Source organism: Lindgomyces ingoldianus (genome assembly GCF_010093535.1).
Source record: "Lindgomyces ingoldianus strain ATCC 200398 unplaced genomic scaffold BDR25scaffold_59, whole genome shotgun sequence".
NCBI lineage: Eukaryota > Fungi > Ascomycota > Dothideomycetes > Pleosporales > Lindgomycetaceae > Lindgomyces > Lindgomyces ingoldianus.
The window spans coordinates 33940-49280 of NW_022985220.1; the positions used below are offsets into that span (position 1 = coordinate 33940).

Genomic DNA, 15341 nt, shown 5'->3' on the forward strand with positions numbered 1-15341 from the left:
CAAAGCTGCTTCATTGATGAATCAGAACTGAAGTCCACCTCTCCAACACAATCTAACACGAATCAACTAACATGGATCTCTCCACCTGGGCACTCCCCCAGCTCTCTAAGATTCTCCCCTTGGATGACGAGTCACTCAAACAAATTATCTCATACTCCGAAAGCTTACCAAACAAGGAAACCGCAGAACATCTCCAAAGTTTTCTTGGAGATAGCCCGCAAGCGTTAGAGTTCATCACATCCTTCAACAATCATCGAAAGCTTCAGCAATCTACCACTGCTAGCCAAATTCATTCATCAAATGAGCTCTCAGAAGTTCCCAAAGCAAAGCCCCGCAAGAAGAGAGGCGGAGGTTTAGGCAAACTTCCTCCACCACGGCAGCCAGAGAGTTATGGCAATACCTCTGGCGGGTATCTAAAGAAAGAGGAGGAGGAATACATGGCTGGGGCATCGAAGCAGAAGGGAACGAAAGCCAGCGCCTTCGCTCTAGTTGATAAACCAAAGGCCGTTCAGAAACCAGCCACCGGCTCTAGGTCCAGCTCAGCAACGCCAGCATCAAGGGGTATATCTCCAGCACCCGCGCCAAAGCCTCCACCATCCGCAGCAGGCCAATTGATTTCCGATGTTAAAACGTCCCGGAACTCGTCTCCAAAAGCCAAAGCCAAAATCAGCGTCCAAGGCGGGACGTCCATGCAAGGTGCCTCTACCACCCTCAACGACCTCGACTCCGCTATCCGCGCCCTAGAAATCCAAACTAATCCAACCCTCCCATCTACTCAAGATGACATGAAGCGAAAATGTAACTGCATGGCAGCCCGCCATCCCCTCCTTGAAGCAGCCCCCAACTGCCTCAACTGCGGCAAAATCATCTGTGTAAAAGAGGGCATTGGTCCCTGCACCTTCTGCAACGCGCCTCTCCTCAGCGCCACAGAAGTGCAATCCATGGTCCGCGTGCTACGAGAAGAGCGCGGGAAAGAGAAGATGGCCGCAAACAACGCCTCGCAGAAGCGGGCAGAAGTGTCTCTAGCGCCGCGGCCATTCTCAACGCCTAAGTCAGCCACGCCTGTGTCCTCTAACCCGCCGAGCGACTCCGAGAGCGAGAAGTTAGCGAAGGCGAAACTGCATCGTGACAAGCTCCTTGCGTTTCAGGCACAGAATGCGAGGCGGACGCAGGTCCACGACGAGGTTGCCGATTTCGAAGTTCCAACTGCGGGACTCAGCATGTGGGCGAGCCCGCAAGAACGCGCTATGCAGTTGAAGCGGCAGCAGAAAGCGCTCAGAGAACAGGAATGGAATGCGCGCCCGGAATATGAGAAGAGGAAAATGGTTGCAAGCATCGATCTCGTTGGTGGAAAGATCGTGAAAAGGATGGCTCCTGCTGAGCGACCTACGACACCTGAGCGCGAGGAGGATTTGCCCGCACCGATTAAAACGCATGATCAGAGATCAGCTGGTGGGGGCGCGTTTAGTAAAAATCCGTTGTTGGGTGGCTTGATTCGGCCGACCATTAAGATCGAAGGCAAGGGGAAGGAGAGGGAACACGAAAAGAAACAGACTTGGAGGAGGGTGCAGGATGATAATGAGGATAATGAGCAGTGGATTCTGGACGGAGGTGTGTATGGAGGACGGGAGGAGGAGCCGGAGAAATGTGGATAGTCGATTAAACATGGATATCTTGGAATTCGTTCGTCTGTCCAAATCCCTGGGTTGAATCGTACGATGCTACTAGACCATATCCTCACTGCGCAAACTCACTGCAGAGTTCTGAATCCGTAGATGAGCTGCCTATATTATTTTGCTATGGGTCCATTTGCGATAGGAATGGGAGGACTTGTTCGAGCAAAGTAGAGTAATAGACCGCATCTATACTGCAGAGCGAAAAGTCCCAACGCCAAATAATACCTTTCTTCTCGCAAAGTTTCTTTACCATCTTAACGACATATATCAAATTTCTATCCTTTGAAAGGCTCCTTACCCTCCCCCTCCCCCTAAACACCAACTTCTTACCTCTCCATCTGCCCTGCCTTCACCGCGCTCACCACTCTCACCAATACAATCCAAACTTGGATCTCAGCTTGATCGTTTAAATTTAAGAAACCAGAACGTTTAGTAAGCGCAAGACTAACTTCGGGTACGCCATGACTTGTCCACCACACCCGCGCAGCCTAATGGAAAAGGGAGCAAAAGCTTCCCATATGTGTTTCTTTGAAAGTTCCCCTTGGGGCTGAGTAATACCTCATTTTGCAACCACCCTTCTACGTTGAGAGTAACCGGCTTATTGCAGTAAGCTTCGTGTTGATGAATGCCGTAGATATTCACTCTGACTTGTGTCCTCGATGGGATAATATGCCCACCTACCTCCGCAAGTCCTGCTTCCTTAGGGAGCCCGCGCTATGGCATATTGCAAAAAAGAGTAGTAGTGTAAAGGACTTATGGACGCAGGCTCGGACGTAAACCCACGACGCATGTTTGGGACTGTTGTAGATATCCGAGGCCTCATTTAAGGTGGTGCGGATTTTAGCTGCAATACAGGCATAACAGGGTGGTCATCCGGAGAGACAGAAGGTTACTGCGAGGGCAATTGCGGTGGTACTGCCGCCTGTGCGCATACAAATAAACATGGTTAGTTTGCACAGCTCCGAAAGAGATATTTTGATAGAAATATGTGCCTGCGGACATGAAGAAATAGGCCTCAAACTATATATAGGAGAGGTACTTCCCTACCTCTATCTCAGATTCCTTGACATTGGGAACACTAGAGTAGAGACTCTGTCTTGCGTGTTTTGTTGCAAATAGAGAGGTGGTGTAAGCATGCAGCTATGTAGAAAGCTGATGAAGTGAAGTGTATTGTTCTAAGTCTAAGTGCTCTGTTGCAGAGTATTTATTTACATCTATAATAGCAGGGGTAGTGAGGGCCATGGAAATGGCTTAGGGGATATAGCGAAGGTAAGTAGGAGCTATAGTAACAGCCGTAGGGGCTGTTGAGGCGCAGGGAAGGAAGGTTTCTGTACCATAAATGCGACATGTTTCCCTTCCGATTAACGAGAGACAATCAAGTCCATCAAGGTCTTATAGATTCTCATCTGAGAGGATAAGATAATGTGTAACCTTGCAGGCACGGGTTATGAGAGGAGTCATGCATTGTGGACTGAGGGTCCGAAGAGCTATATGATCTATATAGTATTGATAGACCCCAAGCCCAAGGTTGGTTGGGCAGCCCATCGTAGAGCCCTTTGGCTTACATAATGTATACAAAACAACTCCCATCTCAACCCTCTGGATAGATGAGGGGTCACGTGAAAGCTCATTTGGTAACCGCACCTACAATCAGGACGCCATCCCGATAGATTTTGCTCAGCTTGGAAAAGATATTATTTGAATATATATTTCGAATCGCTTGTGAGACCTTTCGGAGGATCTATGGATGGATTGGTTCTCGGGGGTGTCGAAGTCGAAAGCGCTTCAAGGAGGCAGTTTCCGTACGCGGAAGACCTTGCAGACAACCTGCGCATTTCTTTCGAGGCACTCTTTTCGCACTTCATTGTCTTCCCACCACCTTACATCCATACCACATTCTATCTTCACGAAATCTCCCCACATTGTTTGCCATACCATGTGTCCAATCTCAACTTGGAGTCGCTCATCAACACTTGCACCCTCATACGCAATTGCTGGAAATTTCTGTACTATACAAGAGAGCTGACCACTGAAATCAGTGGCCGTTAGTTCACTCTGCTGATAATCCACAAACCCAGCTTCTCGTATCCACATTGGCACGAGCAATGAAGGCCGAGAACACCGGAACGATTTCTCCAAGTTTAGCAAGAGATATTCCTCAATCCAGTGATTGAGAAGATTGCCAACAGTTTTGGGATCAGGAAGCGGGTCGACGATTCGAAATTCCATCACCCCATCAGGTGCAAGGACACGATGGGATTCTTGGAGAACAGATAGAATACGTGAGGCTGGAAAGCTTGCTGCCAGAGTGTCGGCCTGGATACGTTGGATTGATTCATTTGGGACTGGAAATACTCCCGTATCCGGATCTAGGACTAAGTTTAAGACATTTGGTGGACTAGGCGTTATCTCACATCCGATGTCTTTTAGTATTAATCGAGTAATCTTTGCATTTTGGTGATGGGCTGCGGTAAAATGGACATGGGCTAGTTTATAGATTAACTCCGGCAAAGTTTGTCAAATTCGATAAGAGGAACTCATTACCTTCGTCTCCGGCTATTACGAGTATTGACGTCAATGCTGGCATCTGCGACGCAGCTTCTGTGAGCAGTGGCTGACTAGCTGGACTCTGTTCACGTCTTGAAGATGAAAGCCGGTGTAAAGACGCAAGTGCCCAGAGATCCTTCTCTAATGTGAGATCCCGAGAGTGTATTCCTATCATCTTACTATCCCATTTCTCCGTTATACGCGCAAGTGCAGTCTCGGGTGGTGCGTAAGACATTCTCTGAATATATCTTTGGAAGTATTGCGTAGAAGTCCCTTTGATCGATGAAAATGGAGAAGTAATGCTAGCGGAAGATGAAATTAGGGCAGATGAACGTAGTGATGAATTTCGAGAAGCTGGGGAGTATTTGTGTGTCTGCGGTATATCGCCTTCGTGAACGGCACCCAGGGTGCGATCAGGTTGACAATTTATTGTGTCGGCAGGCAGAAATCTAGCTTCAATAAGCGAAGTGCACGTTTTAGCTTAGGTATAGTATTTACTGGTGATTCTCTAGAGCAGGACTCTCATTTTCATCAGAAGAACATCGGCTCTGTCGGGCAATGTCTTGGTTTCGAAAATGGTCCTCGTGCCTCGGAGCAGGATACTTTGGCAACCCACCATGTTGACCTGACGTTCTAGTTGGGGGGCTGGGGACCGTGACAGACGCTGGCAGTTCAAACACGGGCTCGGATAGTGCATATGGATGCCATCTCGAAGGGCTAGAAAAGTCTGTCCTATTCTCTAGATACTCTTGCCTGTCGCCATACAGTTCCACAGGGTGCGAGTTGTTTGCTTTAGAGTGAGGGTATGGATAGGCAGGTCCTTTGTTTTCTTGAGAACCAGTTATGTTGAGTCCAGGTTGAGTTGATTCCGGTTGAAGATATTCCGATTTGGAGGTACGCTTCAGTTGTCTGGAAAAGGGCCAAAATTTCCCCCTCTTCGTCGACTGTGAATCGCTGCTCTTCAGGGATGCGCGATCGCGGTCCTTCGGCCCTGCAATTCTTCTCACATCATCTGCCATAGGTGTCCAGGTAATATCAGCGCTAAACATAATGTGACTTGAGCTTCGAGGTGGTTCGGAAGATGGTGTAGAATCATGCGCACATTGGTTTGAATGTCCACTGCAGCGAGCATAATGGTAGTAGTGGGTTAGCCGCACAAATGTCACACGTCCTCGCCTTAAGCGTGGAAATGGGCAAGAGTCAGCTTCTAACGCTACAGCTGAATGACAGGCGCCATTCGGCCTGAAAGATCCTACGACGTTTAGCCACACCGCAGACCTCACCCCATGTAGGCGCCATATGATAAGGGATATATCCAATGAAGCATTTCACGAAGCGAGGCCCGCCCAAAAGCGCTCAGGGATCTTCAGCCCTCTTAACATTATTGGCCCCTCCTCCCTATCTTTTTCATGAAAACATCCTCAATAAATGGCCGGATGCGTCAACTCACGCCTCATTGACTGTCCATTCGATAGAGCGTTGGATTCTCGGACTTACGAGAATGGCGCTCATGGCGAAGGTGTCTCAGCTTTATTGTGAGGCTGTAATGTCATGTCAATATTCCATGGTGTCAAATAAGTCATGCAATTCTCCAGCCTGGTGGAGGGATACTTGAACTCCTTAATCTCAACTTCTCCTTTCAAGTGTCTTCTTCATATCAGGTGTTAACTACCGCTATGGGGTATTTCGCGGCTTTAGGCCATAAAATTAATAGCAGCTTTGCTAAGACCACAGCCGGTCGCATCTTTCGTCTTGATGGCAGCGGCCATGTAAGTGATAAGGCTGAAATTGACGTTGATGAACAAGAGGTCTGATCTATTGTGTCTAGGAAAAGGAGATCAAAAATTCATACGTCCTAACTGAGATGCGCGCTGGTCTCACGACCTTCTTCACCATGGCTTATATTATCTCCGTCAATGCAGCTATCCTTACGGATTCTGGTGGAATCTGCGTATGTAACGATACTCAGGACGCAACCTGCTCAAAGGATCTGGATTATACAAGTTGCTTAATTGGTGGGCCCCCAAGGATATCTTTGAACACTCACTAACGTTGCTACTAGAAGTCCAGAGGGACCTCATTACCGCGACTGCAGCAATATCAGCCTTTGCATCTTGCCTCTTCGGGTTACTGACTAATCTTCCTGTGGCTCTTGCGTAAGTTTTCTTCCATAAAACGGATATCTTAGTGCATACTGACAGAGCTTCAAGACCCGGCATGGGATTGAATGCATACTTTACTTACCAAGTGGTCGGATTCCACGGTACCGGAAAGATACCGTACAAACTAGCCCTGGCGGCTGTCTTTGTGGAAGGGTGGATCTTCATATTTCTCGCCCTAACTGGCATGCGTCAATGGCTGGTTAGGCTACTGCCGACTTCGATCAAGATTGCCAGTGCATGTGGCATCGGTCTCTTCCTGGCCTTGATTGGGCTTTCATATCCAGCAGGTATTGGAGCTATCACTGGGTCCTTTCCAGCTCCTCTAGACCTGGGAGGATGCTTGCCACAGCATCTTGACAATTTTGGTCACTGTACAGGGCACAAAATGCAGAACCCTGCTGTGAGTTGTGGAATAATACGGTCTGAGGATCGATTGAGCTAATTAGTTTAGTTGTGGATTGGTATCTTTGCCGGAGGAATATTTACCGTTCTCTTGATGGCATACAAGGTGAAAAGTGCCATGATCCTGGGAATCCTTCTAGTTTCCATCATATCTTGGCCGTATGTTCTGGTGTCTGAACACTATTAATGGGCCGCTGACGATGAGTTGTAGGCGAAATACTTCATTCACCTACTTTCCCCATGATGATGCCGGCCAACAAAAATTCGACTTCTTCAAAAAGGTCGTAGGATTTCATCCGATCCACAAGACTCTGAATGTGATTGAATGGAAAATCAGCTCTCAAGCAGGGCAATTTATGCTGGCCTTGATTACCTTCCTCTACGTGGATATCTTGGACTGTACCGCTACCTTATACAGCATGGCACGTTTCGCAGGAGTAGTTGACCCAGAGAGGAAGGATTTCCCTCGTTCCACGCTTGCCTACTGCGCGGACGCGTTCTGCATTTCTATCGGCAGCTTGCTGGGCTTATCACCTGTGACGGCATTCATCGAAAGCGGATCTGGCATTGCAGAAGGGGGCCGTACTGGTCTGACTGCTGTTACTACGGGCCTTTGTTTCATCATATCTATCTTCTTCGCGCCCATATTCGCTTCCATACCACCCTGGGCGACAGGAAGTACTCTAGTACTTGTAAGCTGCACCCTAAGTAATGATACCACATAGCACTGACCAAGCAAAAGATTGGATGCATGATGATACGTCAAATTGTTTCAGTGAACTGGAAGTACATTGGAGACGCGGTTCCGGCTTTCGTCACAGTAATATTCATCCCCTTTAGCTATTCAATCGCATATGGTTTGCTAGCGTAAGTGGTGCTCCCGCACATATCACCATGAATAGGCTGGCACTGACACGGTATGTGCAGAGGGCTCATGACTTACATTGCAATCAATGGATCCATCGCCTTAATTGGAATCATTTCAAGGAATCGGGTCTTCCCTGAGGGCTTTGAGGAGCGTGAACAGTGGTCTTGTAAGTCCTAGTCGTTCCTACTTGTCGAGAGATCTTACAGTCCACTAGATAAAACAGACGGCGGAATGCCATGGTCCTCAAAAATCAACCATATACGAGACTGGTTGAAGGTAGAGTCAGAGAAGCCAATTCAATCCAGTCACTGAGGAGCAAATTGGAGGGTCCACTTCATATCTTTCAAATTTCACGTATAATCTATACCTATCCCAACTCGTTAGCTGCCAGTTCCTGGGGAAGGAACGTATTAGTTCGGAGATGTTGCTGTCTTGTTACTCATATCTCCAAGTTCCACGACATTTACTCACTCATTAAACATACGGCGAACGCGTTTGACAACTTGACAATAGTCTATGTAATAGCTGCCAAGATTATGTTACTTCTGGGGCGACCTCGTATTTCAAGGTGATTGAGTATTGACCTGCCGGTCTCGATACTTATTTAACCACCGCGATCAAGAAACCATCGTAACTCTTCTCGCCGACAGTCTGCAGGACCACTCCGTCCAGTCGGTCATCCTTTCCAATCATCTCCACCACCTTCCTAGCTCCTTCAATGCCTGGATCCTCGGTGTTCTCAAGCGCAAGTTTCCCCTGGCGAACGACGTTATCCACGATGATCTCGGCACCGGAATCACACATTCCAAGAGCTGCCTCGACGTAATTCCAGTTGTTCTGTTTGTCGGCATCAATGAATACCAGCTGAAACTTGCCTCTCTTGCCCTGCTTGATCTCCTCGGCGACCTGGGGCAAGACCTCCATTCCCGGCCCAAGCCTTACCTCAACCCGATCAGATACGCCTGCTTTTTGGAAGTTCTCTTGTGCAACTTCAGCACGACGTTTGTCCACTTCCACGCTGGTGACCTTGGTCTCTGGACTAGCATTGGCCATCCAGATTGTGGAGTATCCACCCAAGGTTCCAATTTCGAGGACGTTCTTCGCCTTCAATAGCTTCGCCTGAAGCATCAGGAACTTGCCCTGTGATGGCGAAACGGCGATGTCAGGAAGACCTTTCTCCTCAGAATTGGAGAGGGCGTACTCAAGTGCCTCGGGGGATGGATTAGAGGACTTGGGGTGGAGGTGGGAGAAGCTGTACCTGTCGACAGCGGTCCAGCGCTCGTCTGTTTCATGCTTTAGGTAAGACATTGTAGGAAGAATTGCCGGCAATTGTCTGTGAAAAGGAGATGAATGAATATTGATGCTTGAGGAAATGGGAGGGTTAGTAAGTCAATTCTGGCACGGGGGGGCTGATGATTTTATAGACAAATTTGTCACGGCCGCGGATGCCTCCTCTACCCGCACGCGCGTCCCGCATTACTGCCTCGTTGTCCGAGATGTACGATGTCGGAGGTAAATGTTGTTTCGAAGAGTTTGTGACTCAATCGCCCAATTTCTGGCGCACATTACGTCAGAGGAAGGATCTGATAAGACAGGTTAAATCCGAGGTCGGTGATTTCTTCTATTTCCTCCGAGCAGCTACATTTGCGCCTCAGTTCCGAGCTTCAACTCTTGGACATCGTCTGCTCTCCCTTCTTTACAGTATATTGTGCAGACAATATATTTGTCTCTAGGAGAGACGGCCCTCGATTGTAGTCAAGGACTCGCCAGTACCTCCTCGGCTATTGATATGTTCTCCATCCGCTTACTACTCATTTCCTTTCGCAACACTTCGGCTGTCACACGACCTTCAACCCTTCGAATTGATTGACCTCCCTCTTATTTGATCGAATAAGTTCTTCCATCCTCTTCATCGCATCCATGTTCAGCTGAAAAGCTGGATACTACCTATACCTGTTCTGGCCAGCACAGCGCAGCTAATCGCAACCTATCTAGAGTTGTTAATAATTAATCCTATTAATCTAGATTAATTAGACAGCTTAATTATTTAATCTGTTTATAATTAATCTAGGCCTAGCTGTTTTATTAATTAATTAATTTAAATCTAACAGATTAATTAGACAGATTAATAAAATACTATTTTTATACTATTGCCTATAGTATAGATACTTAGTAATACTATTTATAGTGTTAAGTTTCTAGAGACTAAATCTAAAGCTCTTATTAGCTTACTAAGTAAGACTAGTGTAATTTCTTAACTTTTTAAACCTTAACACTATAGGTGTCTCTATTATATACTGCAGCTATTTTTACTACTTTTACTATTAAATATTTATTTTTACAACACCTAAATTTTTATTAAAGGTATAAACTATAACCTTTTTTAAGCCTTTAAATACTGCGTTAGTTAGGTTAACTTACAAAGCACTAACATAAAGCCTATAAGTAATATTGTAATAAATGCTAATACTAATACTAATGTATATAGCAACCTAACACCTACGCCTACCTCTACTCTAGGCCTGCTAGCTATTAATTTAAACATAGCCTATAAAGGTATTATATAGACATGTATTTTTACTTATTATAAGCTCTTATTTAAACTTAAGCGCAAGTTAGAGAGCTAAGTGTAGTAGTATAGTTATTAAGTGTATTATAGCTCCTTATAAACGCTTTACTAGCTCTGCAAGTACTGCTACTGCTGCTGTACAATTAGCAGAGTCTATTAGGCTAGCATGTTAATGTTAGCTATTGCCTAGCATCTAGGGCAGGATATACTAGGGCACTAGCTTAAAAAAATAGGTGTTAAAACTAGCCTTAGAATCCTACCTAGTTAACTTATAATAATAGCCTAGTTATAAGCGCAAAGCCTCTAAGTGTCTTAGGGCGTTGCAAATATAATAGTAAACTTCTTTAATAAAAACGCGTTTTAATATGTAGTGCTTAATTAAGTTATTATAAATAATTAAGCTTTATATATAATTAAGACTTTAAACTTCTAGGCTATAATATAAGCTGCTAACCTGCTAGCTAATAGATATCTTTAGGCTAGCTAGCAGAGCTTACGTAACTGTATAATTACTAAGTATGTTGCCTACATGCCTACTATAATTAATTACTTAAAGGTGTTGCAATCTTTAATACACATCTTATTTAATAATTAGACGTTAACTAGCAGCAAGATAGCTATTATAGGTATATGCGTACACTATATTAACGCTGCTAGGGTCCCCTAGGACTATGTCCTTAGGCTTCTAAGCTTAACAGGCTCCTACATAAGTAATAATATTACTTTAGTTATTAATAATATATTAAAAGCTTTTTAACTTACTAAGAATACACTTAGTTACTTTATTTTTAATAATGCTACTAATAATAATACTACTGTTAAAGCTTTAGCTACTTTATATAGCTTTAACTTACAGCACTAATAACTATGTTACTTATGCTAGATTATTAACTTAAAGGCTTAGAAATTACTATTTAGTAAAGACTGTAACGCCTTTTAAAACTCTAACACTAATATCCTTAGTAAAGAGAAGTTTATAGAGAAGTAGTGTAAAAAGGGCCTCTTTAAAGTTCTATGTAATGTTTTAGTGTTAATATATACGCTTTAAGCCTGTTAACTTTTTTAACACTACTAGCTTAAGTATTAAGACTCTAGGGAGCTTATAATGCTTTAAAAAGTTATTAAGCTTATTAAGACTTAGTAGAACTTTTATTACTTATTTTTTAAAAGGGCTATTAAGCTCTGCAACCCTCTTAGAGACTACATTATATATAAGATTAATAAGTATAATTAAAAGCTAGCTAGGCGTTGTAATAATATCTTTTATAAAAAGCCACATCTTTTTATCTAAAAAAGAGGACTAATAATAAAAGACTAGGTAATAATTATAAAGTACATATAGCTACTACTACTCTTTAAGAAAGCAACATCTTTCTTTAAAAAAAAAAGTAGGTTAAGTATGTTTAAAGCTATATAAAAAGTCCTTTTAATATTTAACTAGCTAGTTAATACTATTAAGGATATAAAAAAGTAACTTGCTAATGTTAATTTTAATAATTTTAATACTCTAAAAAACTATGTTCTAATTAATTACATAGTAGCCTTATTAAAGCTTTTAATGTATTACACTAAGCTAGCTAAGTCTCTAGCGTATTATACTATAGCTTAGTTACACCTAGCTTATAAAAATTACTTTAAGTGTCCGTACGCAGCAGCAGCGTCGCGGCCTGGATACGAACGATCGCGCACGAGCAGGATCACGTATCTATGTCACATAATGCTCGTGCGCGAACCTCTGTGCGCAAACATCTAGATATCCCCCTTTTCCTCTATATAAAGGAAAGACAAGAGCAATAGAACTAGAAACATATTGCTCTTACTTTACCTACTTTATACACTATGCACACTGTACACTACTCTTACTCTTGCTACTTAAGTGCTTATACTATAAGCAGCTAGCTGTTAGAGCCTATTTAACACTAATTAGTAGTTAATTTAATTAACTGCAAATTAGCAAAAGTAATAATAAAGTACTTACGCCTTATAAAGTACTTTATTTTGTTACCTATTCTTTAGAAAGAGTAACAGCAGAGTACTTATGCTCTATAAGGTACTTTATTTAGTTACTTATCTTTTAAAATAGTAGATTAATTCTTTGCATTGTACAGTAAGCTCTGCTACTGTACAGAGTAAGGAGGAGATAGTGTAAGATGCACACTAAAGCCACTAAAGCTGCACAACCTAGTAGCTAGATAATAGCACATTAATCTTTTACATTGTACAGCAAGCTCTGCTACTGTATAAAGTAAGAAGGAGATAGTGTAAGGCGCACACTAAAGCTATTAAAGCTGCACAACCTAGCAGCTAGACAACAGCAGTACCTGCGTAATCTACTGCACAAGCAATTAACTCTACGCTTTATAAGGCACTTTATTTTGTTACCTATCTCTTAGAAAAAGTAATAATAAAGCACTTACACCTTATAAGGTACTTTGTTTAGTTACTTATTTTTTAGGATAGTAGATTAATCTTTTGCATTATACAGTAAGCTTTGCTACTGTATAAAGTAAGAAGAAGATAGTGTAAGGCGCACACTAAAGCTATTAAAGCTGCACAACCTAGCAGCTAGACAACAGCAGTACCTGCGTGATTTACTAGAAAAGCAATTAACTATACTATTATAATAGAATCTTATTAGTAACTAATAACTCTGCGTAATAATAGGAAGAATAAAGAACAATTCCTATTATATAAATAACTTATAAAGGATATAGGGATATTAGAGGCAACACTATAGAATAAGACTAGCCTAAAGTACTAGAATAACAAAATTAACATATTAGAGGCTTTAATAAGCCTATAGACTTAATTATACATAAGTTATATAATTACTAATTTATACATAATAACTTAGAAAGGCGCTACTTTTCTAAGTGTGTACATAAAGGATTTTAAAAGATAGATACTATAAAACTTTTTAGCACTTAGCTGCGCGTTTAAAAAGAAGCTTATATAAGTGCTAAAGGATAAAGAAATTACACTACAGCTAGGCACTAAAGGTACCTAAGCCTAGAAGCTATATAATATAGCATAAAAAAAGGTAATTGCACTAAAAAGGCTTTATACATAACCTTTATTACTATATAAGGCTCTGCACAGAAGCAGACTAAACATAATGCTGCTATTAACACTAAACATACTAGCATTACCTGCTCTTACACCTTAGCTAGCACTACACTAATCACTGTATAAACAATACATGCCACCCTACCTAACGCCTGCTCCACACCCTTAATTGTACACACCACCGCCTGCAGTAGTGTATGCACTACTAATACCACCTGTACAATCTATACTACATTACAACCTATATAAACTTCTACTCTAGAGAGAAACTGCTAAAGAAAAACTTTTAGCAAATAAAATTATATAATTCTAAAAAGTATAAAAAAAAATAATAACTACATAAGTTAACTATATAACATTTTTATAAATAAAATAAGGATCTTTATTAATTTATGTTAATAGCTAGATATTTAGAAAACTTAGTACATAAACATCTTTCTAGATATCCTAGAAGGTTAGGTAAATATGTACTATATGCACAACATAGGCCCTAGATATAACTAGAAGCATTTGTACAACACCTTAAGTAGTTACTTTAACACTAATGTAAACTATAGCTAGTACTAGATAGACTAGACAATAATAACCTTTACATAATGCTAATAAAAAAACTTTAATAAAAGTTTACATAAAGTCTTTAAAATAATAATTAATAAGCTTATGCTTATATAAAAAGCACTAGAAATAGAATTTTAAAAAGATGTTCTACTGCACACTGCTGTTATATAAGCCTGTTAAGGACAACTAAAACTAAAACATGCTATGTTTACTATTAAGCTCTTATGTAAAGCCTTATTTAGTAACTTACAGGCATTACTTTAAGTTACTATAGACTAAAGAGTAAACTAATACCTTTAGAAACTGCCTAATGCATACTACACAGACTGCTAATATAACTCTGCATAATAAAAGTCTACATAACAAGAAGAAAGCTTCTCTCTATGTAAAAAAAAATAATATAAAAGATCTCTATCTAGGTTTAGGCTATAATCTAGAGATAACTGCACGTAGACAAAGAAGTACTTTGTCTACTATAAAAAAAAATATTAGTTATTAAACTACTCTTATAATAACTATATATAAGCAAAGAACTAGTATGTTGCTTTATATAAAGATTTCTATAATAAGACTTTATTATATAAAGCTATTACTTTATATATCTAAGACTTTAAAGGTTACTCTAAGAAAAAAAATAATTTACATAATGTAAAAGAAATAAAATAAAAGAGTAAGAATGCTAAAAAAGCTATTAACTACTTTACCTCTGCTACCTATCTACACTGTGTAACAGAAGAGGACATCTACAGCATTAAACCTAAGAAATATGCTAAGCAGTTTATCTTTAATAACTAATACTATATAGTATACTAAGGCAAACTATAAAACATAAGCGCAGTAAAGATCTCTACTGTTAGTAAGTTTTAACTTAAAGTATACATATAAAAAAACTTATATATAGAAATTAATTAAATACTTAGCTAAACAGATATTAGCTTTAAAAGCTAGACACTAAAGAGATTAATTAGTACTATATAAATCTAGAACCTAATTAGTCTAGTTACATACTACATCCTAGAAACTCTAACACTATTTCTGCTATTACTAGCAGATGCTAACTAACTTAGGGCATACTTTAATAACATTCTAAATATTATTATACATAAAGACAAAACTATAGTACTTGTTATATAAAAATAAAGACACTTTTTTTTTAATATTAGTAAGAAAGAATTTATGTCTTTCTTTACTAAATTAAAACTTTACTGCCTCTACTGCTAATTTAGACACTTTTGCACAAAAAGACTCTAGAAGATGCTAACTAGCGCTAGCTACAACATTAATGCTGCAGTGCTAGAAGAGATTAAGAAGTTCTGCTACCTTTACTAATTATATAACTAGGCCTTATAAAGATTTAAGTTTATAATTAAAGATAACACCTACTTTAACTATAAAGTTATTATTAATGTTGTATAAATTAATAATAAAGATGTTCTACATGTTATTAATATAGACACATTATTTTAGGCTGCTACATTCCTAAAATTTATGTC

At 40.9% G+C, this 15341-nt stretch overlaps 5 protein-coding genes across 5 annotated transcripts; 2 read left to right on the forward strand and 3 right to left on the reverse strand.

Moving 5' to 3' along the window:
* Positions 1-56: 56 nt before the first annotated feature.
* On the forward strand, positions 57-1655 carry BDR25DRAFT_297934 (C2HC5 finger protein; the record flags this gene model as incomplete). Its single annotated transcript, XM_033689038.1, has 1 exon — positions 57-1655. Exon 1 carries the CDS (start codon positions 72-74, stop codon positions 1653-1655), a length of 1584 nt encoding a protein of 527 aa, XP_033540258.1. The 5' UTR covers positions 57-71.
* A 1806-nt stretch (positions 1656-3461) lies between these two features.
* On the reverse strand, positions 3462-3998 carry BDR25DRAFT_245667 (uncharacterized protein; the record flags this gene model as incomplete). Its single annotated transcript, XM_033685893.1, has 1 exon — positions 3462-3998. A coding segment is annotated over one exon (537 nt), but the record flags the coding sequence as incomplete, so codon positions are not given.
* A 719-nt stretch (positions 3999-4717) lies between these two features.
* BDR25DRAFT_319941 (uncharacterized protein) lies at positions 4718-5272 on the reverse strand (the record flags this gene model as incomplete). Its single annotated transcript, XM_033691862.1, has 1 exon — positions 4718-5272. The coding sequence occupies one exon, from the start codon at positions 5270-5272 to the stop codon at positions 4718-4720; it is 555 nt and encodes a 184-aa protein (XP_033540260.1).
* A 627-nt stretch (positions 5273-5899) lies between these two features.
* Positions 5900-8162, forward strand: BDR25DRAFT_329661 (xanthine/uracil permease family protein-like protein; the record flags this gene model as incomplete). The annotated part of the gene is made up of 10 exons (XM_033692467.1): positions 5900-5992; positions 6052-6238; positions 6286-6379; positions 6434-6785; positions 6837-6946; positions 6999-7479; positions 7530-7654; positions 7715-7821; positions 7870-7936; positions 8108-8162. 10 exons carry the CDS (start codon positions 5900-5902, stop codon positions 8160-8162), a joined length of 1671 nt encoding a protein of 556 aa, XP_033540261.1.
* Positions 8148-9034, reverse strand: BDR25DRAFT_273010 (O-methyltransferas-like protein family 3). The gene has a single exon (XM_033687339.1). The coding sequence runs from the start codon at positions 8961-8963 to the stop codon at positions 8256-8258; it is 708 nt and encodes a 235-aa protein (XP_033540262.1). The 5' UTR covers positions 8964-9034; the 3' UTR covers positions 8148-8255.
* Positions 9035-15341: the final 6307 nt, after the last annotated feature.